Raw genomic sequence first — 25,039 nt, 5'->3', positions numbered from 1 at the left:
CTTCTACGAGAGGAAGAAATAAAATGGTACCAACGTGCTAAAGTAAAGAATTTATTAGAAGGGGATGCCAATACAAAATACTTTCAGTTAGTAGCAAATGGGAAACATAGGAAAACTAGGATATTTAGACTAGGAGCAGGAGGAAGGTTTAATTTATGGTGACGCTGAGCTTAAAAAATATATCACCACTTACTATAAAAAATATTCTTGCCATCTGATCATAACAATTTGGTGATGGATGAGTCATACCGTGATGACATCCCTCAAGTTACAGTTGAGGAAAATGATCTCTTGGTTGCTGAGTTTACGGAGGAGGAGATTAGAGGTGCAATTTTCCAAATGAACCATAATACGGCTCTAGGTCCTGATGGTTTTCCTCCATAGTTTTATCAGGTATTCTGGAATATAATTAAGGATGATCTGATGGCTTTGTTCATAGATTTCCATAAGGGAGAATTGCCTCTACATAGCCTAAACTTCGGAACGATCATTTTAATACCAAAGTCTAAAGAAGCTAAACAAATACAACAATATAGACCTATTTGTTTGTTAAATGTTAGCTTCAAGATTTTTACTAAAGTGGCTACTAACCGAATTGTAAAGATAGCTCAACGCATAATTAAACCATCCCAAATAGCATTCCTGCCTAGGAGAAATATAATGGAGGGTGCAGTTATTTTACATGAAACCTTACACGAGTTATATAAAAGGAAACAAAATGGAATTATCTTTAAGATTGATTTTGAAAAGGCGTATGATAAGGTGAATTGGAATTTCTTACAACAAGCACTAAGAATGAAGGGGTTTCATCCGGAGTGGTGTGATTGGGTCAAAGTTTTTATTCAAGGTGGGAATATGGGCATTAAAGTTAATGACCAAATGGGCTCATATTTTTCAGACAAAGAAAGGTCTTAGACAAGGTGATCCTCTGTCGCTGATCCTTTTCAATATTGTTGTAGATATGCTAGCTATCATTTTATCTAGAGCCAAGGAGGAAGGCCAAATAAAAGGGGTTGTTACACACCTAGTGGAAAATGGCTTGTCTATCTTGCAATATGCAGATGGACACGGTTCTATTTTTCGACCATGATATTGAACGGGCAAAAAATTTGAAACTTTTGCTTGATACTTTTGAACAATTATCAGGTTTGAAAATCAACTTCCATAAAAGTGAATTATTTTGCTTTGGCCAAGCAAAAGAATTTGAGGAGCAATACTCATATCTATTTGGTTGCAAAATGGGATCATACCCTTTTTGATATTTGGGCCTTCCTATGCATTACAGGAAGTTATATAATAAGGATTGGAAATTAATTGAAGAAAGAATTGAAAAGAAGTTAAGTGGGTGGAAAGAAAAACATTTATCATATGGGGGTAGATTAGTGTTAATCAATTCTATTTTGTCAAGCTTACCTATGTTCATGTTGTCTTTCTTTGAAGTCCCGAGAGGTGTTCTAAAAAAGATTGAATATTTTAGATCAATGTTTTTTGGCAAAATGATGAACACAAAAGAAAATATAGACCGGCAAAGTGGAATATTTTGTGCCAACCAAAAGAGCAAGGTGGTTTAGGAATTCAAAATATAGATTTACAAAATAAGTGTCTTTTAAGCAAATGGCTTTTCAAACTTTGCAACGAGGAGGGCACTTGGCAGGAGTTAATAAGGAACAAGTACCTAAAGAACAAGACTCTTAGTCAAATTGAAAAGAAAAACGGGTTTTCATAATTTTGGAATGGTTTGCTAGGAGTCAAAGACATTTCTTAAGTCTTGGAAAGTTTAAACTAGACAATGAAACTCAAATTAGATTTTAGGAAGATAAATGGTTGGGCTCCCAAGCCTTGAAAATCCAATACCTGAATTTATTTAATATAGTGCGGAAGAAACAAGCAATGGTGGCTGATGTACTTAATTCCACCCCTCTCAATGTGTCTTTTAGAAGGGCACTAGTTGGGAACAAGCTGTTGGAATGGCAAAGTCTAGTTGCGAGAGTTGCTTTTATTAACTTAAATGAGGGTCGAGATACTTTCATCTGGAACTTAAATAATAATGGCTTGTTTTCTGTTATATCCATGTACAAATACTTAGTCAATAACGAGATTAAGGTTACCTAGAAAATTTGGCATATGAAAGTGCCCATAAAGATTAAGATTTTTCTTTGGTTCTTAAAGAAGGGGGTGATACTAACAAAAGACAATCTTGCTAGAAGGAATTAAAATGGTAGTAAGGCTTGTTGTTTTTTAGCACACCTGAAACTATCCAACACTTGTTTTTTGATTGCCATTATGCCAGTTTTCTTTGGCGTGCTGTGTTTGTTTTGTTTGGCATTAATTCTCCAAAGAACACGAACCGTCTTTTCAATAGTTGGTCTAAGCTAGGAGGTTCCAACCATAATCATCTTTTATTGATTGGAGCTGCAGCGTTTTGCTGGGCAATATGGATCACAAGGAACGATGTGGTTTTTGATAAAGGTCACCCAAAAACTTTTTTACAGGTTCTTTTCAGAGGAACATAATGGTTACGGTTTTGGGCTCTGTTGCAGCGCTCGGATGACGACAAGAAACGGATTCTTAACGCTTGCAAGCTACTAGATTCGAGAGCCATGGAGTTCTTCGCATAGCTGGATGGTCTTTTATTTACCGTCTTGGACTTTAGTTTTGAACATGTAATAAGTTTTAATTATAGGTGTTGCGAGCGATGAAGAATGAAAAACATTAGCCTCTTACATATTACATATACTTATATATTTCTATTTTTATCTCTTCCTGTTTGGTATATAAATATAGTTATTATTAATATAAGCGATAGTTATAGTTTTATAGCATATATATTTGATACTCATTCCGTTTCAAATTATAAGTCGCTTTGATTTTTCTTGGTTCGTTTATTTTGCTATAGATCTAGATATATTATTATATCTAAATGTATAGCAAAATGAATGTAAAAAAAAATCAAAGCGACTTGTAATTTAGAACGGATGGAGTATTATAAATATTGATAATCTTTGGGTCTGGTTTGACTTTGATTAAGTCCTTATAAAATTATTTTTCAACGGACAAAGTACTGTATATGTTTTTTTTTCCTCTTTTGAGCTCAGAACCCGGAGGACTTTACTTTTTTTGAGGCTACCTGGAGGAGTCCTGGAGCAATAGGAAACGGGTTTGTTTCCGTTTGCGGAGGGCAAAGTACGAAACTGTTTGCACGCACCCACCTCACGGCGCGTGCGCGGCCGTTGCCCTCCCGCGCTCGAGGGCTCGCCCCTCCGCTAGGACACGCGTGACGCGTCGCGCGCGCTCCAGGAGCTGCCGCGCCCGGCGGCACCACGTGGCTTGGGGCTGGGGACCAAGGGCGAGGTGGCGGCTGCCGACTGGCGGGGGCGAAACAGGAACAGCTGCCCGTGCCGTTTCGTCTCGTCTCGCGCCAGCAGCTCAAGACGTGCACGTATACGTACGTGAAAGTGGTATATACGGGGAAAACGTGTGGGAAATACCAGCGTAAGATGGGGAGTAGTGTGATGGCTCAGTGCCTCAGTTCTTCAGTTTAGCTTTGCAGTTGGTGTGGGTCAACTTTTTTGACTAGTTCGGTTGAATTTTTTCAGTTGGCAGCAGCAGCGGTAACTTTGTTTGTGTTTGCTCGATTACGATGGCACAGACGTATACTACTGAATTACTGATGCACTCTACCTTTAAACCGCTCCAGAAAAAAAAAATACCGGTAGAAACTTGACGTGAACGTGATCGGCCTCTCTATTGCAAATAGGCCCAGATGAAACTTGGCTTCAACTGATGGACTGCCCCTTCGGCGGCCTTTCCAGTTTTCGCCCATTCCAACAAGCTGGGCTTCACAAGTCCCCGAAAAGATATTGGTCCGGGCCTTTCTTAAGCATATTTATCCGCATCATCTTTGTCTTCTTAATAAAAAAATAAAAAAGAAGAATCACTGAAGCCCCTCGGATAGAAGCAGCAAAATGCTAAACATCATACAAGATTTCTGCAGCGTAACTTTATTTCACAATGGTAGCTTCATGAAAATGCGCTAGAACATCGTGTAAATAAAAATTTCGTCAACATCTGATGCGACACTCAAAGTAGCTCCTTACGAACTAAAAAAACCCGACCGCTGTGCCTATTTCCGTGGCCGCAGATTGTACTTCCGGGAGACCGACGCCGTGATGGAGTTCTCGCCGATCTCCTCTGCCACGACAACTTGGTTGCGCCTTCGAATTGGAGGCGACCGCTCCGGCGGCAGGACGTATGTTGGGTCAATCTTACTGTCCACCTCGTCTTCCAGCTCGTCGAAGACCCACGAGTAGTCCCTCAGGCTCTCCTCCTCCTCCTCCGAGCCGTACGACAGCGCCCTCCTGCCAGTGTTTTCCTCAAGCGCCCGGACCTTCTCGACCAGCGTCTGGAGCAGCCCGTGGTTCAACACCTCGTAGTCCCTGAAGGATGAACACAAGTTTAAATTACAGCTAAGGCCGGTCCATGAGCGTGCGTATGTGCATTGTGTGATTGTGAACGGAACGTCTTGGTTTATCACCTACCTGTAGGTAAATATGGAGTGCAGGATTTGAACAGTGGCAGCGCCAAGGAACACCATTCTGACCAAGAACACCTTGGACATGACCCAGAACTGCTTGTCGAAGTCGTCGGCGCCGATTTTGATCAACCCAATCTCCAACAGAAGCGTAATGCACAGACCTGCCGATGCAAAATGTTAGCCAAATGGGCATTCATATTTAATTGATGATAAGTTTTCAATTTCTCTAGTGAAATCATACCAAAGTAGAGCTGGCCCCTGATGCTGAACGTTTGCTTTGCACTGGTGAGCATATAGATGAGGAACACAATGCAGCAATAGAAGAAGAAGGCCTTGATGAAGCGAGACTCAGCTAGAATGGCATTGTGCAGAATGTACAGCTTGTCCAGAGCAGCAAAAATGTTAGCCTGCTTTGCTCTAAACTCTTCCTGTGATATGAAAAAGTTCAGTAAATATAAGCGAACATGTAAAGTTAGTCATATTTTCAAAATGAGATATAAGAACAAACCTGTGCTTCCAGTATGGAGTGAGAATTTTGGATGAGATGCTCATGAGCCTGTCGGATTTCTTCTTGCCGGGACAGTAGCTCTTCCTGCTGACGTTGGCCGAACTGTGCAAGTTTCTGAATTGTTTCCCTGCCATTGATAACTTAGTCAATATCTTTTTTTTTTCTATTAGACGTGCAGCAAGCATTTATCGATATTCAAGAACAATACAAAATGAACGGTACATATGAATATAACAATACCTGCTTTCTTTAAGAGCTTTTGCTTGAGAGCTGTGGAGCTTATTCAGTCCATCCATGGCCCGGGTCTGTCCATTCATCAGTTGCTTTTGGTTCTCCAATGACTTTCCAGTAACACTCCCAATGTCATCAGCAGTACTCTGCAAATCCAGCATCTTTGAAGTTATTGACTCACCAACACTTTTAATTTCCCTTTGCATATATCCGGTCTCTTCTTTTATCTTATCCATCCCATTTCCTAGTCTTTCATATGATTCCTCAAAGCGCACCATACCGGCCTCAATCTTCTCCCTCATCTCCGTTTGCCCTTTACTCAGTTGTGCCTGAGTGTCAGCGATCTCCTTGGACTGCTCAAAGATGGACTTCGAGTGAACCAGCACAACGTTGATCTGCTCCTCGGTGTGCTTTGACACCTCTGCCAGATTGTCGGCTTGCGTCTCGATCGATGACAGTGTGTCCTTCACTTTACTAGACTCTTTGATGATCTGATCTGACCTCTCTTCGATCACCTCGAGCTTCTCCTCAGCGGACTTGGATGTCCTTGTGAGATCATTGACGAGCCTCTCAGTGTTGTGCTTGAAAGCTTCAGCCCTGAACGACGAATAAATCAAATGAAGACAAAAAAAGATAGTGTCAAGTTCAGTATAAAAAAATGCTTTAAAAAAAGTTCAGTACAAAAAACATATCAATGCTAGGAGAGAAAACCAAACTTACTGCAATTGGTGGCATAGGGTGTTGGTCTCCAAGAAGAACTCGAGGAAGACCTTGCCTTCTGATTCACTCAGCCGCTTGCGGCAGTGCACCATCTTGGATCCCTCTGCGCAGGACGGGAAGGGCGGCCGCCCCGAGTCCTCCTGGAAGCAGCTGCTGAGGTGCCACGCCAGGCGCGACTGCCTCTCCTTGTCGGCCATGATCTCGCTGCAGCTAGCGAAGAGCTTCCGGTACGCCTCCTGCCAGCAGTTCCTCGGCCCGGCGAGCTTGTTCCGCGCGTTCTCCAGCAGCTTCAGCCCTCTGGGGTCATTGGTTCCGTCCAGGGCGAAGTCGGCCACCGCGCCATCGAGCTCCATCACCGGAGCGCGTTCGCCGCCCTTGGGCGCAGACGAGGAGGAGAAGATGTTCCATGAGAATCCACGGATCCTCACAGGACAAACCAAGAAGCAGATCAAAATCAGCAGCACGGGCCACAGGTTTCTTGACATGATTCTACTGGTAACTGATCTTGGCGCCGGCAATTAGTGATCTTTATATCTTGGCAGCTTAAAATCAGGAGGTCAGCAGTCCCTGCCAGGAACAGAGAGGGGTATCATAAAAAACCGTCAATTTCATACAGATTGTTATGGTCATATTGCTCCGGATTAAAACAGCCAATCGGGTCATCAAGAGAGTTCTCTTGATGTCGGTTATTTGTGATGTTCCTCAAAAAGCAAGTTATTTGAGAGGAAAAAAAATATGATGAAACGAGTAACCACCTAAACTGAGTCGTTGCTGCAAAATTCAAACAAGAATGGACAAGGACTAGGCGAAATTCTCCAATCAAGATTCGAGAACGAAAGGTAATTGCGGCGCAAGCAATAAGTTGTTGCTAACTTGGAGGGCCTGCGGCGTGAATGGCTTCCTCTTAAGTAGTCGCGGTCACAGGCAGAGGTGGCTGTCACATCGCATGTTCACATCCAGGGGGGAGAGCCAATCAAATGTTTCCAAGAAAACAGAGTCGGTTTGGACCTTTTGAATTTGACGCCGCAGGTGAAAGAGACCCACTCACTCTCGCTGACACGCACAAATGAACAACGAAGCGATTAGCAGCAAGGTAATGGGAATCTGGGAATATGGGATGTATGCCAAGCCGATCAGGCTTTGTAGATCTCCTGCCGTCTTGTTAATTAGGTGCCGTTCCCGGCAAGGAAGCTACAGTTAAGCAACCGGTTAATTGCAGTTAAGTCGGCGCGAGCGTGAGGCGGTGGCGCTGGCTTCCGCCGCAAGCCTCGGCCAACGGCGATCGACAGCCTAGCGGACTGGGACCAAACTGCCGCAATTCAGCAATTCCTATTCGCGATTCCGCCTACGGGCCCATGTCAGTCAGGCACATGGGCAACGAGGATTTGTGATCAGATTAATCCGACGAAGCACGCATAAACCAACCAACATTTCAAGATTTACAAATGGTATTGAAATGAATGGAATTTTTATGTTTATATGAAAAACTGACTGACAGTGAATGATCGAATGTTTCAAGAGCTTGATTCGCAGAATTTAGTTTCGTTTCCTAATTGTTTAAAAAGGACTCCGCAGAGTGCAGTTTCAGAGCAAGGGAAGTTCTTTAGGACTTTAATAAACAAAACAACAACAAAAAGTGAAAGAAGCTCACAGAGTTCGTCCGCGTCGTCGATGTTGATGTTGGTGCTGCAACTGCGGTGCCAAGATGAAGAAATGAAGCAGCGCAGAATGGGGATTGAGGGATTGTCTGTATATATAGGCGACACTGGAGTGGTTTAGTGGGGGGAAAATCGCAGTGAAAAGATGCGATGGTGTTCACACGCCTTAGGGCCTTGTTTAGTTCCCTTCAAAGTTCCAAATTTTTTCACTCTCTCTCCATTACATCAATTTTTGGACGCTTGCATAGAGCATTAAATGTAGATAAAAAAAATAACTAATTAAACAGTTTAGTTGGAAATCACGAGATGAATCTTTTGAGTTTAGTTGGTCCACGATTGGACAATATTTATCAAATAAGACGAAATTACTACTATTCATCGAGTTGAAATTTTCTTCAACCTAAACAAGGCCTAGCAGTGAAAACCGATCGAACACCAGGAGACGAAGAGGCAGGATTGCTACTCGTCTACAGTGAATGTGGACAACTAGACATGCAATAGGCGTGGGTGACGCGGCGCCAGCCGCCCAGCCCGCATTAGCCCGCGAGCCAGCCCACGCATCCGATCCGAAGCGGCGCCGCTTCAAGTTCAACCTGTCGCCACAGAAGATGCAGCCAAGCCAAGACCGTCGCCGCCACCTCCACGGAACCCCTGCCTCCGTCTAGCCGCCGGCTCCAACGCCGGCCAGGGCAGGGACCACCCGTTCTCCCTCGCCTTCGACAACGCTGGCCATCAGCAGGTGCCCCCTAACCCTAATGATGTTGTGATCCTGCTGTCAGACATGAATTGGTTGATAATATATATTTGTCATATTACGGTTGCGGCTAACTAAAGATTTTACCACACAAAAAATAGGACCATGCGTGTTCTGACGTAATAGGAGCACTACTTTTCAATGTAGCATTGTTTTGGCAATGGGACTTCGGTCCTTTCTTGTAGCAATGGCCTTGTGACGTTTCAGACATGAGACATGCTGGTCAGTTTGTTTCGTGAATGTCTAAACGTCTTGTTATCCTGATGACTGGAGGTAGTAGTCACACTCTATATGCAGGTTGCAGGCCATTTCTGTTGTTTCACTATTGAATACCTTTGGGAGTATAAATGTTGGAAGCTTCCCGCCTTTATTTTGCTTAAGAAGCTTTCATTTAGTTGTTCATGTCCACCAATTTCTTCACTGCAGTGCAAGGGAAACAGTGATATGTTACTTAGGCTATGTCTGAACAGCATTTTCAGAAGCCGCGCTGAAAAAAAAGCGCCCCTTTCTAATTTTCCATACTGAGTACCCTGACACAGGCCCACATCTATGTTTTCAGAATTTAGCTCTAATTATGTCTGTAGTTACATGCCAAACATGACCAAGATGCTATATATACTTCCATGGCAATCAATTTATCTGACAAACGAAAATTCACAAGCATATATGTTTTTCATCTGCTCAAACTAACAGGCATGGCCTAAATTGGGCCTAAATTGTTGCACAAGCACAGCCTAAAGGTACCTTTTCTACAACCAACCATATGAATTTGATATAATCTCGTCATAAAATGGAAAAATACTTCCAAGATAGCCGATCATATGTGCCTGTTTATATCTGTAGTTACATTTGCCATGGAGTTTTTATGGTCCTCCAGTTATGTTCATGATTTATATATATCTTCTATAGAAAACTGGTTTAGAGCTGCCCCTTGTTTCTCTGCATGGCCCAAAGATAAACTTAATTCTAGCTTTCTCTTACTATTGTGTAGTTCTGGAAAGTAATCTTGCATCAAAAACTTGGATGAACAATGCTTTCTCGTACTGCTAGTGGGCAGATTACGCTGTGATATGGCTGGATTTTTGTTACAAACTTTATTCTAGCCTTTGTCACAAACTTTCCCTTACTGGCCATAAATATTCTAGTTTTTCTTGCAAACTAATGCTGCTGCTTCATGTGTGATGGGCGATGCAGAAGGTTTCCTTATCAGCAGCAAAGAGGAAGGCATCTGGATTGAAGAGGCAAAAAGATTAAAAGATCCATCAGCAAAACGGTTGCCAATGCCGCCACCAATTCTAGCAATGTCAACAGGGATAAGAATCATGCTATCCCCAAGGATGATGTCCCCAGCAAACTTCCCATCACAAGCCCCAATATCTCCTGAGTAATCATGGTCAAGGTAAGTGATGATGTAATCAATTGCTACTGTTTTTTTATGTGTTCTAATGCTATTTATGCTTCGAATTAGTGCTTTTACTGCTGCTGCATATATTTTAGTTCTTGTTGTCATATACTTCCTCTATCCCAAATTATAAGACGTTTTGGCATTTTTAGATTCATATGTTTTATTATGTATCTAGACATAATATATATCTAGATACGTAGCAAAATTAATGAATCTATAAAAGCTAAAATGTCTTATAATTTGGAACGAATGCAAGTATTATACTATGCCCGGCCCGCCAGTAGGATCTTCATATAGGGTTAAAAGATTTTTTCTTGCATATGTGAAAGTTCAGTCTGGAGCACAGTTCTCTTCTACTGGAACATGCATATCTATCAATTAGGTTGGCAATTATGCTTTTCTTCTGTGTTCTTGATTTTTTTAGTTTGCTTGGCTGAAATGATATTTTAGTTTGCTAAAGATATATTTCAATAGAACAAATATTACATATCTGACCAGCTCAATGGAAACCTTCAGTCCTTGAACTCCACTTCTCCTTTCAAGTTGTATTACAAATGTTTGTAAATATTACCATTGATGACATGGCTCTCATGGTTTGTCATCTGAAACTGAAGAAAATGGAATCTTTATACGATTTTTCATCTGTATCGCATGCTGATAAATGCATTGCATTCTTTATGATTTTTATGAACAGGGCTGTGATGTGGTGGAGTGCAGGGCTGCTTTAAAAATCTCCATCACTAATTTTTCAAGGCAATCGGTCTCAGACTAGTCAGCACAAACCTGTATAATATTACTAGTGTCAGGATAGCAGATTAGCAACACTGGTTTGTATAATAATATTATTAGTGTCAGGATAGCAACACCCAAGTGTCATCTCCGCGGCTCAGCTTATTTCGGACTCCGTTCTAAGTCTTCTGCAATCTTTTTTGAACTTATGATTAGAGGAACAGGTCGTGTGGCCTTCTTAAAGCATATGCTGACTTCAATTTAGCTTGCACTTGTATGAAGGTGTGACCATTTTTTGCAACTTTGATAAATTATGAATCATGGTATTACAAAATATCTAGTCTCATAGATTGGTTTATTGGACAAGTGAATTCCATGTTTGCTGATGACCTCATCGCAAGAGGCAGCCATAACATGTTCTCCGTTGCTGCTGCAAGAATCGTGGTAATTATAATTTATAAGCACTGTGTTTCCATGCAAGTTCAGGCGCATATGTCAACAGGCAGCAAGTTCAGGCGTATCAGACAACAATATGCAGCAAGTTCAGCAGCCAGCCAGACACACTGCACGCATAAACGGGAACGCGGCAGAAAACGGGCCGCCGCAGAAACCCACGGGGTGGGAATTGGGATACCCGCAGCCGCGCCGCTTGCATGTCTACTACAGTGTTTGCAAAATTTGGTCACTTATAAATGCTAAGCACCAAAGTTCTGTGATTTGTTTCACAGCAATGTATAGCGTCACTAGTTCTCCAAGCATCACGCGAGCCAGCCACCATGGCACTTTAGGTAATAAGGTGTAAAACTCAGATTTTAGGTGTACGGCAGTCTTTGCTTGAGGGAATGGGGATCCGGACTAGCTTACGGACGAGTCGAGTATCCAAACACCCCGATGGCTCCTCCAGAGAGGCCTCGCATCCAGGCCAACTAAACATAACTCAGAGACACATGAGTACAGTACATGACAATATATAATCTGCATATGGTACATTATTTTATGATAAAATGTCCCAAGCTGCACCATCATATGATTAATGGGTATTTTGTTTCATAAATAAAATGCCATACACACGTATGAGTAGTTTGGAACCCCAACTGACAATCTACCTACACAGCCATAATACGGGGGAGACGTAAAGGCAGGGGCTAATTCCTTCCCTTCACGATTTTCTATTCACAACAGAGTTTCCGCTCTGTATAACCCATCACCAAGCGCAAGTTAAACATGCATTACTGCTGCCAAACAGACTGTAACATTTCGTAGGGGCCTCATGCGACAATAGGGTAGGATGCACACGTAGCAACACCTGCATCGTTGAGAGTCCAAGTCAGTATCGTGTCACCAGTGCTAGTGCACCATATCCTGAAACACAAGATCTCTTCTTGTTCTTTTGCAGCGATGAAATGTATGGAATACTCACCGCACATGTTCTTGCCCATTTCCATCTTGAAGTAACCCTCGTCACCCCAGTCGGCGCCCCATGAGTTCTTGATGAGCCAGTAGGGGACACCATTTTCGACACCATAGCCAACAGCCAGAACAGCGTGGTTCACATCCTAGTAACGTGAAAGAATTCATAATTTAAGATCATAACAACAGGATAACAATAAGTCCTAGCATGATAGGGTTAGGGTAGGAGCAATTCATAGATAAACTCTACATAAGCAAACTATAGATAAATCATGGATACAAGGCTGCTGTAACTGACCATCGGAGTAGTTCCACAGCTGTCACTAGTGTAAACTCCGCTCTTGTACTGCCTGAAACCATTGATCACCTGAAAGGCAACACTAACTGGGCGAACCAGAGCAACAGCATCCTTCAGTTCATCCTCAGCACCCTGACCACCACAACAGAAATAGTATAAACTATTAACTCAGAGTAGTTAAATGTAGATAACACAGTCAAAATTTAGTATGAGGCTCTCCTCACCAGGGTGATGTTAACCGAGTCCAAAACCTTGACTCCAACATTCTCAGCCTTGAAGTCACAGATTCCATTGACACCTTTGTATGGGTAAGATTCCTCAGTGTCAAGGCCACCATTGTATTTGATGTATTCAAAGGCCTGGGATGGAAGGCCTCCGTTACATCCGAAATTGTTGAATGGTCTTCCGCAGTCAACAAGCTGTTGCTCAGAAAGAGAGATAGGCTTGCCAGTTGCCTGGGTATATGCAGCCTCAAGTGCACCAGTAGTGCTGCCATAATAAGCATCAAAGGAATTTAATTATTTTGTCTGCATGATCCCCTTTTCCTACTTTCAGAACATGCTATGATGGTCATTCTATGCACAGCAGATAAGAGGAGTGAAAAGAACATGTAAAAGTATTTTGAGTACAAATATTCAAATCCTTAACTTCTTAAGAAGTCCTGCAACATGACCATCTAATGTCACCAAAAGCTACCAGTATAAACTTTGTGGTATCTCCCTGAAATATTGATTTAAGTTTTTTTCTAGTTTAGGAGAAGTTAGCACTAGAGTGCCTCAGCATTCCATGAAAGTTTTTCTACATAGGTTTGCCCTTTGCCTCTTTGTTTGTGAGGCATATCTGATAATACAAATGTGCACTACTTCAGAATTGATGTATAAGTGCTAACTAACACTTTCTTAGGATCATTTCCTTTTCACCACGAAGCTGTTGCCCAATCTCATTTCTATCATTGCCTACAACCTACAGTTTGGAACTGGATACCAGTGAATCCAATGACAAAAATGATATTTACTCAGACTCACTGATTTAGGAATAGCAGAGGGGAAATACAGACCACATTAAATCAACAAAATCCAAACTAGATGTAAACTGTCCTGAATAAAACTTTATGTTATTCATCTAGCCCTGCAGCCTGAATTTGTTGTCATATATATTGACATGAATAAAGGAAGTAAACGTGAAGTATGCAATGCTCTGACAATTAAGAATATCATTTGGCTTCTTGTCTCTAGAGTGACTTTGTTTCTCTATCTATGAATCAAATTTGCTTCTCCCAGATTTGCACTGTGATTTTTTTTCCGGGCCCAAAAGGATAGTATAGGCGCAAACATGTTTGAAAGCTAACTTTTCACTATGAATAAACTCTATCTCAAGGACATCATCTAGTAACCAACTTTTACAAGGGATCAGAATGGCACCATTATCAGAGAGTCTGGTCCTTATCACGGCTCTCACTGATATGTTAATTTGTTACTTGGGTCGACTGGATAATTAGACTTGCATTTGCTTTACATTTTAATTGAATTTTTTAATTTATGAGGAAAAGTTTTCCACAGAGCTTCTGCATTTACACTATTGGATAGTAATGTATGTCATATGATTAGCTTGTGTGCATATAAAGCTTCATAATGCACTAATATGAAATGGAAACTATTATTTGAAAGTAAATTTAGTTGGCAGGAAACATGAACAGCTCCATAAAATGATCATAGGTCAACTAACTGGGACAGATTTGAAAGCAAAGTATAGCCCAAGAGCTAAGGTTGGTTGGTTGATCGTGATTCAATTATTTAATTGCTTGCATGTCTCACGAGTGCAGTAGTTTAGGTCAATTAACTGGGACAGATCTGAAAGCAAAGCATAGCCCAATAGCTAAGGTTGGTTCGTTGATCCTGATCCAATTATTTAATTGCTTGCATGTCTCACGAGTGCAGTAGTTTTATCCTTTGCTGAACATTTTTAAAATCTCTTTCGTTCCCCAAAAAACACCTCTTGGGATCAAAGATCTGAACTACTACTCTTGCTAGCAATAATCAGCTTCACCAACAGATATATCTAACAGAACCCATCCTGGACCACACCTAAAGTAGTTTTAAATTATTAACCCTAGCATGGGGTTTGAAAGTGCCCCATACTGATTACTTTCAAGACCATGATTGATTTAAAGGCATTAAGCCCATGCAAGTCATTTGGAGGCAATCCGTACTTCCTGTCAGATACCATATGCACCCTTTATTTACTGGTAAAGTAAGCACGCACCAAACACAACTATCATTGACATGATTCCCATATATTATTACTTTTTAGTACATTAGGGAACAAGGTAAACCAGTAATGACATATGCTCCATCCAGTTTTCTCTAGGAATGATATATATATATATATAAGAAATGAGAGAACGAGAAAGAGGTCGCTGATTTTTCAGTGGTTACCTGAAGGTCCAGCATGATCCACAGTGGCCCTGGTTTTTCACTGGGCTCACAATCCCATCCTTCCTCCAGTCTTTCTGCAGTAGCCAGAACAACATCACATACACATTTCAAAGCATAATGTCCACAAAAAAAAATATATAGCATCCAAGACTAGTTGAGATTGTTCAATTCGTAACCACGTCACATGGCTCAGAACTAGTAAAACAACACCGCCTTGCAAAACTGCGAGAAGCACTACTGGACATGTATGATGTATCCCAGAACTGCTGTCCTACAATCTTTAAAGATATACTAGTTGATAACGAGGTACTAGTTAGTCAATTAAACAATTTTGCAGTTTTGTTGGAAAAATAAACAGTTCCACTGGTACTGCATAGAAAGAGGGGTCATCTGAGCAGTAACTGCATCATGATTCATGTGCCGGGGCCAAGGCAGAAAGTGGCTGAAAAACATTGCTTGTCGTGGTGGAGCGGTGGAGCCGGCTGAGCAAATAGGCAAAAGCTAGAGACCACAAAGCCTGAAAGCAATTGAGAAAATACTGCAGCCACTCGCAAGCTTCATACCAGAAACACCCCTGTAATGACTAAATAGACTGAACCCACACAGGCCTGTCTCATGTGGCTGATGCTGTTACAAATGAAATCACAGTACCAACGTGGCTGCAACCTACTCGGTACTCGCCTCCCCGTTTGGGAGTCAAAACGTTACGGAGTATGTTACAAGACATAGAGGATTATCTGTGACGACCGACGAGCAGCTTTGGTAACTCACCGTCTCCGGCAGCGCGGCGGCGGTGGCGCGCATCCGGTGGTTGCCGGCGAGCGTGGCGGAGCAGTTCTGCGCCGCGCCGAGCCGGGTCGCACGGAACTCCTCCCAGCTCATGTCGGAGAAGCCTATACACCAGCCACACATAAAAGACACAGACATATGTGAATCCGTCTTTCAAAAAAAATGTCAATCCGGGACGCGCTGAAGAACACGTTGCATGTTGGGACGAGGACTGAGAAGATCAAGGTCATACGGTTGATGCCGAGGCGGTAGGAGAGGCCTTTCCGGTTGGTGGAGCGGACGAGCTGGAGGCTCTCGGAGAAGATCCTGAACCGCTTGTGGACCTCCGCCGCGCTCTCGTAGCTCTTGCCGTATCTGCATCGCGCGCCGGCGGCGGCCCAAATCGTGAGGTCATCAGGGAGGACAGAAACGGGAGGGCGGACGGGAGGCGGGGTTTGAAGTTTGGACCGCTGGTCGCTGGATTAGGGTGACCGGGTGCTCACCTGACGGCGAAGCGTGCGAAGCGGAGCGCGTCGCGGGTGCGGCCGAGCGCGGCGAAGACGGTGGACTCGAGGAGCGCCGAGGCCGCGCGGTCGGTGACGGAGCGGATCGGGTTGGAGTCGGCGAAGGCGGAGTTGTCCGCGGCGGCGGTGGCCGCGAGGGCGAGGGCGAGGACGGCGGCGAGGACGAGCAGGCGGCGTTGGGCCATCTCGACGGCGGGACTGGCAATATTTTACTGGGTCTGTTGAGGGAGTGGGAGGCGAGAATGGGATGTCCGGCACTCCGCCCGCTATATACTGCGTTGGGCCCCTCACTACTTTTTCTTTTTTGATGAATTTGTCTATGTTATTATCTGCTAATTTATGCGGAAATTTAAATATTCTTTTTGTTAACATTTGTCTATGTTATTATCTGATAATTTGTGCAGAAATCTAAATAAGTAAATTGTGATCAACTTAAATCTTTAAAAAATCATCGAAAACGAGTTGAATTTCTAAAAAAAAAAGAGAGAAACATCAGCGGGTTTCAAACGAAACCAAACTCTAGGATTCAGTTTCCATAAGGTCATGTTTGATCCCCGACTCTAAAGTTTACAACTCTAAAAATATTAGAGCATTTTAGCTCAGTTTTTAGATCTAAAGCTTTAATGTGAGGTAGGTTAAAGTTTAGAGCTACTTTAGATTACCTGTTTTAAGACTTTAGCTCTAAAGTTTAGAGCATGAGATCCAAATATACCCTAACTGGTGCGTTTTTGGTATTGGGATCCATTTTCCATCCGCACATGCTGAGCAAAATCTGTACTAGCGGAGAACTCTGACCAACAGTGGGGCACGACTAATAGAGGCTAACACTCTTAGGCCTCGTTCGCTTAAGGCAAAATCATGTCAGGAATCCTTCCGGAAACTGAAAGCTTATATAAATTGAATAGCAATCCCGTCCGGGAATATTTCTTGGCGGTCATTCATGGAAAAGGGGACAGGGTCTTAGTGGTTCTAGTACAAATAAAGTGATTCACGTAGATTAGGAAATATTGAGATTACTACTCACACAGTGCAAATTATCACTACTTATGGTTTACATATAAACTTTTTTTCAGCATGCCTCACATTTATATCCTCTCCCTCTTCTTTTTTAGCATGCACCTTTATATCCTCTTCCTCTTCTTTTTTTAGCACGAACCACTTTTTTTTTTCTCTAAGCATATGTATCCGATCCTAGGTGAGACTTGGCAGCGTTGGGAAGGCCAACAAAACCAACGGTGGTGACGCCATTGGTGACGCTTGGAGTTGAGAAGGGACTGGTGACGCCATTGGTGACGCTTGGAGTTGAGAAGGGACCTCATACATGATTGAGAGCTCGGAGAAGGAGATGCTGATTGGGCCAGTGAAGGAAGCAGACAAGATGACGCAGCAGTGAATCTAGAGAATCTATTCCAATCTCCAGGGCATGGGGAGATATTTTGGTGCTGGGAGTGGGACTGGGAGGCGAGGGCCGCTTGCGATTGAGCCACTGGCTGCGGATGGCGTCGCCAGATTGAATGGAGCGGACACAAGCCACGACGACGGAGATGGAACAACGTCTCCGACACTACAACAAGTGTACGTACATGCTGATGTGCCTTTTTCTTTCTGTGTGCAAGTGCAGGATCATCCTGCTCATGACAATTGACAGCATAGAAAGCGATTGCGTCCCAAAATATGTGGGAAAAAAGGGGATTTCAGAGCCTATTCATGGCTATATATATATATATATATATATATATATATATATATATATATATATATATATATATATATATACACACACACACTAGTACTCCCTCTATTTCAAATTATACTTCAGTTTGACTTTTTTTACTCTAAATTTGACCGTTAGTCTTATTCAAAAAGACTTGTGCAAACATAGTTAAATTTAAATTAGTTTTTGAAGAACTTTTGTTAATAAAGCAAGCCACGACAAAAAAAAAGTGATATTTAGCATAAATTTTTGAATAAATCGAGTGATCAAACTTAGGGTAAAAAAAGCCAAACGAACTATAATTTGAAATGGATTTAGCAGTAGATAGTGTACTTATATAGCATGCTTTCGTTCATCCGTTGCACCCTGCCATGGACAGAACAGTCTTGGGCTGGATGTGAGAGATAAGATACTTCGAGTGAGAGTACTCGCTCAATACACGGCACTGTTCTAAAAAAAGGACGAGAAGGAATATTCTCTATAGTTGAAAACGTCAGTAGGATAAGGTGGATTACTGGATTGTCTCGGTGCATGTCCGGAAGTTTTGCACCCTGCGATCGGACGTGCAAACGATACGTGGACGGTAATCGCCGAGTTACCCGAGCGCTACGGTGAATTCCGTAGCCATGGCATAGATATTAATTTGTCGAGTGGCAACTGTGTGTAGCTCTTGGGGTTACAAGGTCACCATCCAAGCGTCGGCATCTCGTGTCATTTGTTTGGAGAGCCATTCGACAGTCTTTATCTCGAGAAGTAAATAAAATGTACCTAAAAATCATACATGGGCCCACAGGATAGTGTTTTCTTACTCACGCCCAGGATTGTGACGGTCACGACTGATGCTAAGCTATCTTTTTCCAAAGGGGGGTGGTTCTATCGTCATGGACGCAGCGGCGAATTAAGGATTTTAACTTTAGATATGCCATAAAAAAAATTCATATACAATTTAATAAATTTATTTGAGCAATTCAGTAACAATTATAAATTTTACAACGAGATTTGATATACATACACTAAGTAGCATGATAAGGCTTAAATCCAAGGAATTAAGTTGAAGGGTCCCTAAGTTGAAACCATCTACTAAATACAATATAAATAGTTCAAAAGCCATATTGATAGTTTAAATATAGGCATAAAAGAGTATTAAAGACTTACAATGCTATTTTTTCATACTATTTTATTCGACGCTTTTCAAGGAATATGAATGTCTTACTGTATCTTCTTCATCAACCAGATCAACCACCGGTCTTCCACCACTAGTTCAACCTGATCAGGTGGAGGATTAGAAGGTTCAACTGGCTATGAATGTTACCAAATAGCTATGAATGTAGAAAATAATTTTCTAAAAACACGAAGAAGCAAAGATTAAAATTTACCTAACCAAAATAGTGAATCAAGACGATAAGTCCTGACTGGCGCAACCGTATATTCTGTAGACAGGACGTGGGAATTAGACGGCGATCCTCCGATCTAGCATTTAGAGCATGGCGGAGGGCGGCATGGCACCAGGGGCCGCGGCCAGCCAGGGCATCACAGACTCACCTGTCAGGCGGCGACGCACGTGTTCCTCCGTGGCTCCCCGTCTGATCGAGATTAGATTAGGAAATTCGAAGAGTCGTATACGGAGCGCACATACCGGATGTTTGGACTTTGGAGAATTAGAGTTCCCTTGCCACATGGGCCGCATCAGTGCATCATATGGGCCTCCCAGTCATCACGTGATGGTGTCCACACATGTTTTTTTTTATTTTTAACAAATACAGCGTATATACAATATGATAGTATATATACTGCTGCTGTCTAGGTTTGCAGGGTATGCCGGTGCATACCCGGCATACCCTGTGGCTACGCCACTGCATGGACGACGTAAGCATGGACTATTACAGAATAATAATTGTTCAACTTTTTTTTTCAAAAGAGATGACTCTAAAAAATCATCTCTAAAAACAGTGGCGGATCTCTTCTATTTTCACGTCCAAGGTCACTATCAGTTCTCAGAGTGCATATACCAGCACTCACACCGAATTTAATACCAATAGATAACAAAACTAGTTCATAAATATAAGTTTATGTGATATCCCAATTCTATGTTTAAATCCTACAATATGATTAATGGAAACATGAAAATGGTAAACAAATAAAATACCTAAGGAACGATGGTTTGGTTCGCCCTCGTCTCTCATATCTTCATCAACAATAGCATGTGAATCTAAACCTACACATACGTTTGGTATTTAAAAATATTAGCAATGCAGTCCATAAAATACAACTCATCAATCGACAAAAAAATGGTAGGAATGTTTTAGTGCGACATACTACTTGCTCTAGTTTGAGATAATGGAAGTAACTTTTTTACCCAACACTTCAATTCTTGGAAATGGTATAAAATGTCAACATTCTTTTTATGCTTGCAAAGACATCTCGCTCAGCATAACAAATCATCCTATAATTCAACCAATTACCCCCATCTTATTCCTTGATTCAATCTTGACAAATTTCATACCTGAGAAGGCTCTGCCAACCATGGTGGTCGCATCGGCAAAGTCAAGGCTAACACAAGGAGGCAATAAACCAATAGAAAATTTATGTGTCTCTCAATTTGAACCATCTTAATAGCAATATCTTTAAGGTCATGACAACCAGCGAAACTAGGGTCGCCATTTCTCACTTTGCCTTGTATTTTTAAAGTACTATAAGCCCTTCTAGACTTATTTTGATATATACAATTAGAATAGGCATCAATCAAGTCACTGCCATCCTTCCATCCATGAAACCCAATAACCGTGAAAAGCATCAACTCCATAATTTCAGTTCTATGTTGTTTAAAGAGAAAACAATAAAAGCAAAATGCTCCATCTTTTGCAATATTTCAAGCCGGTTTCATCTTTTAAAAAAAAGATCTGGTAGACATGATAAGGTTTTTAAACCACCAAACATGTCTCTATGCTTCTAAAAATTCTAGAAAAGAACATAGAGATAGATTGGGACACGAGAAGCCCAAACAAAACATTTAGAGCTCATGAAAATATATTTAGAAGATTCCTGAAGTTAGATTTAGCTTAAAAATGGAAAATATAAAAAGATAAAAAATTCTCAAAATATTGCAATCAATGTCTAAGCGTGTTTCAAAAAGTATCCATAACAAAATATGAGATCCAACATGGTTGAATTCAACATCGCTCTATGTTGTGTTCATGGAGAAAAATCTCATGTTTCTATTGTAAAAGGTTTTTAAAATGATTTCATACACTGATGAAGAATGTTTTGGGATTTTTTTTCATATTGTTTGGGATATTTTAACCATTTTCTAAGATCTAAATATAATTTCTAAAAGCCTCCTAATATATTGACATATAAATATTTTATTTGGATTTTCCATGTCTCATTATGTCGACTAAATATATTTAGATCTTAGAAAATGGTTAGATCGACTAAACTGTACCCAAGTAGGGGACCCTCCTGTTCTCATAATTTTTAGAAGCTTAGAGATATTTTTCTTAGTTTAAAACCTTATTAGTTTTTTTAACCATTTTAAAAAATAAAAACCAATTCCAACTTGGGTACAGTTTAAGAGCTGAGGGAGATAATTCGATTTTGATGTCCGTGGAGGAAATCTAGACTGAAGTGATAGTTCAGAGGGTAAAAAAGTTTTTTTTTTCAAACGGATATTACGTTGTTTAACAACAAAAGACCATGAAATGGAACGGAAAGGCACATGCAGGGTGGTGTCCCAGTTAGAGGCTTAGAGCTCAGTTCGATTTATCGCCGTGTGCGGTGTGCCCGTGTCCAGAGTTATTTCATCGGGTAGCCCGTGGCCCAGCCCAGCCAAGTACGAACTGGGTTTCAAGTTTCAACAGCACAGAACCTGAGCTGTAACCCTATGGGCCTAAATGGTCTGATGTTAACAGTAGCGAAAATAATGTGTTATGGGCCCAACGCCCTAACGCCACATGACCACTGTCACCGTCTCTAGCATATCTCAAAATCGAAACGTGCACTCTTTTTGGAGAATGGTCCAGAAACACGTAGAACTAGGAGCGAGAATAGGAACTGATAACCGGGAGAAGTATATGAAGTATTATGTAAAAGTCAGAATATGCAGTCGAAAATAACCTCATACACAACATTATGTAAGTACTTAAATGTGGATTCCAAAATTGTGGCAGTTAATTAAATCTGTGTAGAATGGGACTTGTCAGCGAGGCATGCGTAATACAAAGAAATAATGAGGCTAATAGCAGGCTGCAGCTGCTTTTTTTTTTTGTCAAACCATCCATATAACAGCGTGTAAATGCATTATTGTGGAATGTTCCTGCAAAACAAAACCATAAGTGTAGATCAGATTATTTTTGAAGGAAATCTAAGGCTGCATAAATTTGTAGTAGCCCGTATTGCAATAAACATCGTAAGAATGTGACCATATGTTAGCAAAAATTCCTAGCATAGTCAATAGTAATGTATACATGTTGCGAAGAACATTTGACGTACCCAGTGCAGAGAGCTCCCACTCTGTGCATGGTCTGAAGAAAGGTGTCAGTGGCAAGCCTTATCTTCGCCTGTGCAATACGAGGAGACCGCGATTCGAACCCAGGATCTTCCGGTCACAGGCGGTAATACACTACCGCTTGCACCAGGCCATGCCCTTCTTGGACAGAACATTTGGATTGCCCAAAAAAAAATACGAAGCTAAACAAAGGAAACTGAAAGGTATGAAAAGTAACCGTAGACAAATATGTGGAAAAGTAGTCGAAGTGAACCTCGGAAATGAGGCACCAATTAGAATAGACGCAGCCACATCCTGTGCACATTTCCATAGTGCAACCGGTTGTCATTTCCCGCTGTAAATCGGATAGCTGCATAGATCATTCAGAAGTTTAGATGAATATCTTTCCAAGGCGAGGAAGAAAATAGGTTGGAGAGCTATACCCAGGAAAAATGTCATGTGTAGTAGCGTAATGGGCATAATAATGTCACAGCAATGCGCGACCAATGGAAGAGCGAACTGCATCTGTCATGGTCGGGCGCACGGGGACGTCGCCGGGCCCGTGACGTGCGCCGCGACGTAGAGCGCGCACCTGGACGCGCAAGACGCGCAGGACGTGGTCAGCTCCGGTGGCTAGACTAGGAAATAAAGATAGCCTTCTATTTTAGTTCCTAAATTAAGGGAGCATGTTGCTCCGGTTAGTTGAGGCCGATGGCCATATATTCCTGTAACAGACAATTGATGAGATTAAGAAAGATATTATTCATCTAATCTCCTACCTCCCTCTTCAACCAAGCCTGTAGCTAGGGGATCAACCTCACCAGAGAAGACGGATCAAGGCTACGAACACCGTAGCCGAGGTCTAGCTACCAGAGGGTTCAACGCCCTTAGCAACCTGGTATCACGGTCCCGGTGATCCTCTGGCCGGTCCACCTCACCATCAGCTGCCGCCACCCCACCTCCACCTACAGCCGCCGCTGCCGACATCACCTTCGTCGTCCGTTGCGTCGTGTGCTCCAGCCATGGGCGACCCCAACTGACTTCAAGGCCCTCTCCGAGGCCCTCAAGTCGCTGCAGGAGTCCGTAGTGGCCAACGCCAAGGCCATTGCCAGCCTCACAGCCGACCGCACGTCGTCCTTCGGCACCAAGCCTGGCTCCGCCGAGCACCATAATGACCGACCGCCGAGGTTCCAGAAGATGGACTTCCCTCGGTACGACGGCAAGACCGATCCTCTCATCTTCATCAACCGCTGCGAATCATACTTCCATCAGCAGCGAATCATGGAAGAGGAGAAGGTCTGGATGGCCTCCTACAACTTGGAGGACGGGGCGCAGATGTGGTACATCCAGGTCCAGACAGGACGAGGGTACGCCATCGTGGTGCCGGTTCTAGGAACTGCTCAACCTGCGCTATGGCCCTCCTCTCCGCGCGGCGCCCCTCTTCGAGCTGGCCGATTACTGTCGCACCGGCACCGTCGCCGAATACCAGGACCGCTTCCAGGCGCTCCTTCCACGTGCCGGCCCTCTCGACGAGGCGCAGCGGGTCCAACTCTTCACAGGGTGGCCTCCTTCCTCCGCTCAGCCTCGACGTCCAGGTCCACAATCCGCATTCGCTTGCGGCGGCCATGAGCCTGGCGCGCTAGCTAGAGCTCCAGGAGCAGTGCACGCCGGTGCTGGCGCCTCCCAAGGCTGCGCCCCGTGGCCTACTGCCGGCACCCACGACGCGCCTCGCGCTGCCTGCTCCTCCTTCGGTCGACAAGGCAGCAGCGCCCGTGGTCATGGCTGATGGGCGGAAACGCCTGCCCCTGCACGAACAAGATGAGCGCCATAGGCAGGGCCTATGCTTCAACTGCAACGAGAAATATACGCGGGGGCACAACCGCATTTGCAAACGGATCTTCTACATCAACTGGCGTCGAGATTGACACCGCCGACGACGTGGCGGCTGCGGACAGCCCCGACACGGAAACGCCGGTGTTCTTGCTGCACGCCGTCGCCAGGGGTGCCCATCATCAACACCGTCCAACTCCAGGTGGTAGTCGGCACTGCTACCTTCATCGCGCTCATCGACACGGGGTCGACCCACAGCTTCATTCGGGGAGGCGGCTGCACGGCGCTCGGGTCTGCCCATCGAGCCGCGTCCACGACTAGACTAACTGGCCACGGTGGCCAATGGGGAGTCTCCTGCCCTAGAGTCCTCCGCTAGGCCCCGGTCCGCATCGATGGCATGGCGTTCGGCGTCGACCTCTTCGTGATGCCGCTCGCCGGGTACGATGTGGTCCTCGGCACACACTGGATGGCCACGCTTGGGGCCCATCGTTTGGGACTTCTCGGCCCGGACCATGGCATTCCAGTAGAAGGGAAGCGACGTCTGCTGGCGTGGTGTGGCACCACAGTCAGCGCCGGCCCTCCTCGCCGCCACGACCGACGACGCCCTCCTCGAGGGGCTGTTGCACTCCTTCGTTGACGTCTTTGCCGAGCCGTCTGAGCTGCCACCAGCAAGGGGCTGCGACCACCACATCGTCCTCAAGCCTGGCTCCCCTTCGGTGGTGGTGCGCCCGTACAGGTACCCGGCGGCTCACAAGGACGAACTTGAGCGACAGTGCGCCGCCATGATCGAGCAAGGCATCGTCCGCCGCAGCGACTCGGCGTTCTCCTCCCCGGTCATCCTCGTCAAGAAACCGGACGGGTCGTGGCGCTTCTGTGTTGACTACCACGCGTTGAACGCGCTCACGGTCAAGGACGCATTCCCGATCCTGGTCGTCGACGAGCTGCTGGACGAGCTCTACGGCGCCCGATTCTTGTCCAAGCTCGACTTGCATTCGGGGTACCACCAGGTGCGCATGAGGCCGGAGGACATCCACAAGA

The 25,039-nt window shown here is 43.6% G+C and overlaps 2 protein-coding genes, 1 long non-coding RNA gene and 1 pseudogene across 5 annotated transcripts; 2 read left to right on the top strand and 2 right to left on the bottom strand.

Annotated features, from left to right (window-relative positions):
* Positions 1-4,005: 4,005 nt before the first annotated feature.
* LOC136551874 (protein GAMETE EXPRESSED 1-like) lies at positions 4,006-7,742 on the bottom strand. 3 transcript variants are annotated; one of them, XM_066543411.1, is made up of 7 exons: positions 7,645-7,742; positions 5,994-6,560; positions 5,283-5,870; positions 5,043-5,169; positions 4,776-4,962; positions 4,539-4,695; positions 4,006-4,436 (listed from the first exon to the last, which is right to left on the bottom strand). In XM_066543411.1, exons 2-7 carry the CDS (start codon positions 6,476-6,478, stop codon positions 4,124-4,126), a joined length of 1,857 nt encoding a protein of 618 aa, XP_066399508.1. In that variant the 5' UTR covers positions 6,479-6,560; positions 7,645-7,742; the 3' UTR covers positions 4,006-4,123. The 3 variants fall into 3 exon arrangements, with proteins under 3 accessions (XP_066399508.1, XP_066399509.1, XP_066399507.1); XM_066543412.1 differs by lacking the exon at positions 7,645-7,742 and adding an exon at positions 6,867-6,992; XM_066543410.1 differs by lacking the exon at positions 7,645-7,742 and adding an exon at positions 6,749-6,974.
* A 319-nt stretch (positions 7,743-8,061) lies between these two features.
* On the top strand, positions 8,062-10,830 carry LOC136551873 (uncharacterized). The gene is made up of 3 exons (XR_010782683.1): positions 8,062-8,390; positions 9,600-9,804; positions 10,505-10,830. It is a non-coding gene; the product is annotated as an uncharacterized lncRNA (long non-coding RNA).
* Positions 10,831-11,491: 661 nt separating this feature from the next.
* Positions 11,492-16,227, bottom strand: LOC136549890 (cysteine proteinase 2). Its single transcript, XM_066541316.1, has 8 exons — positions 15,954-16,227; positions 15,704-15,825; positions 15,454-15,575; positions 14,683-14,756; positions 12,472-12,736; positions 12,248-12,379; positions 11,960-12,095; positions 11,492-11,845 (listed from the first exon to the last, which is right to left on the bottom strand). Exons 1-8 carry the CDS (start codon positions 16,157-16,159, stop codon positions 11,808-11,810), a joined length of 1,095 nt encoding a protein of 364 aa, XP_066397413.1. The 5' UTR covers positions 16,160-16,227; the 3' UTR covers positions 11,492-11,807.
* Positions 16,228-19,172: 2,945 nt separating this feature from the next.
* On the top strand, positions 19,173-23,957 carry LOC136548718 (uncharacterized; annotated as a pseudogene).
* Positions 23,958-25,039: the final 1,082 nt, after the last annotated feature.

This window comes from Miscanthus floridulus, chromosome 4 (assembly GCF_019320115.1).
Source record: "Miscanthus floridulus cultivar M001 chromosome 4, ASM1932011v1, whole genome shotgun sequence".
NCBI classification, from domain to species: Eukaryota; Viridiplantae; Streptophyta; class Magnoliopsida; order Poales; family Poaceae; genus Miscanthus; species Miscanthus floridulus.
Note: the sequence above shows the minus strand (reverse complement) of the source record. Positions and strands in the feature narration are given on the sequence as shown.

Bases quoted from the DNA above. Each gene is read 5' to 3' on its own strand.
- LOC136551874 (XM_066543411.1), bottom strand. From the start codon at position 6,478: ATGTCAAGAAACCTGTGGCCCGTGCTGCTGATTTTGATCTGCTTCTTG. The intron at 5,170-5,282 runs GTATTGTTATAT...TATCAATGGCAG, and splicing joins AAAGCTCTTAAAGAAAGCAG to GGAAACAATTCAGAAACTTG. The intron at 4,963-5,042 runs GTTTGTTCTTAT...TTCATATCACAG, and splicing joins ACTCCATACTGGAAGCACAG to GAAGAGTTTAGAGCAAAGCA.
- LOC136549890 (XM_066541316.1), bottom strand. From the start codon at position 16,159: ATGGCCCAACGCCGCCTGCTCGTCCTCGCCGCCGTCCTCGCCCTCGCC. The intron at 12,737-14,682 runs GTAACCACTGAA...TTATTATGGCAG, and splicing joins GGATCATGCTGGACCTTCAG to CACTACTGGTGCACTTGAGG. The intron at 12,380-12,471 runs GTGAGGAGAGCC...TGTGGTGGTCAG, and splicing joins ACTCGGTTAACATCACCCTG to GGTGCTGAGGATGAACTGAA.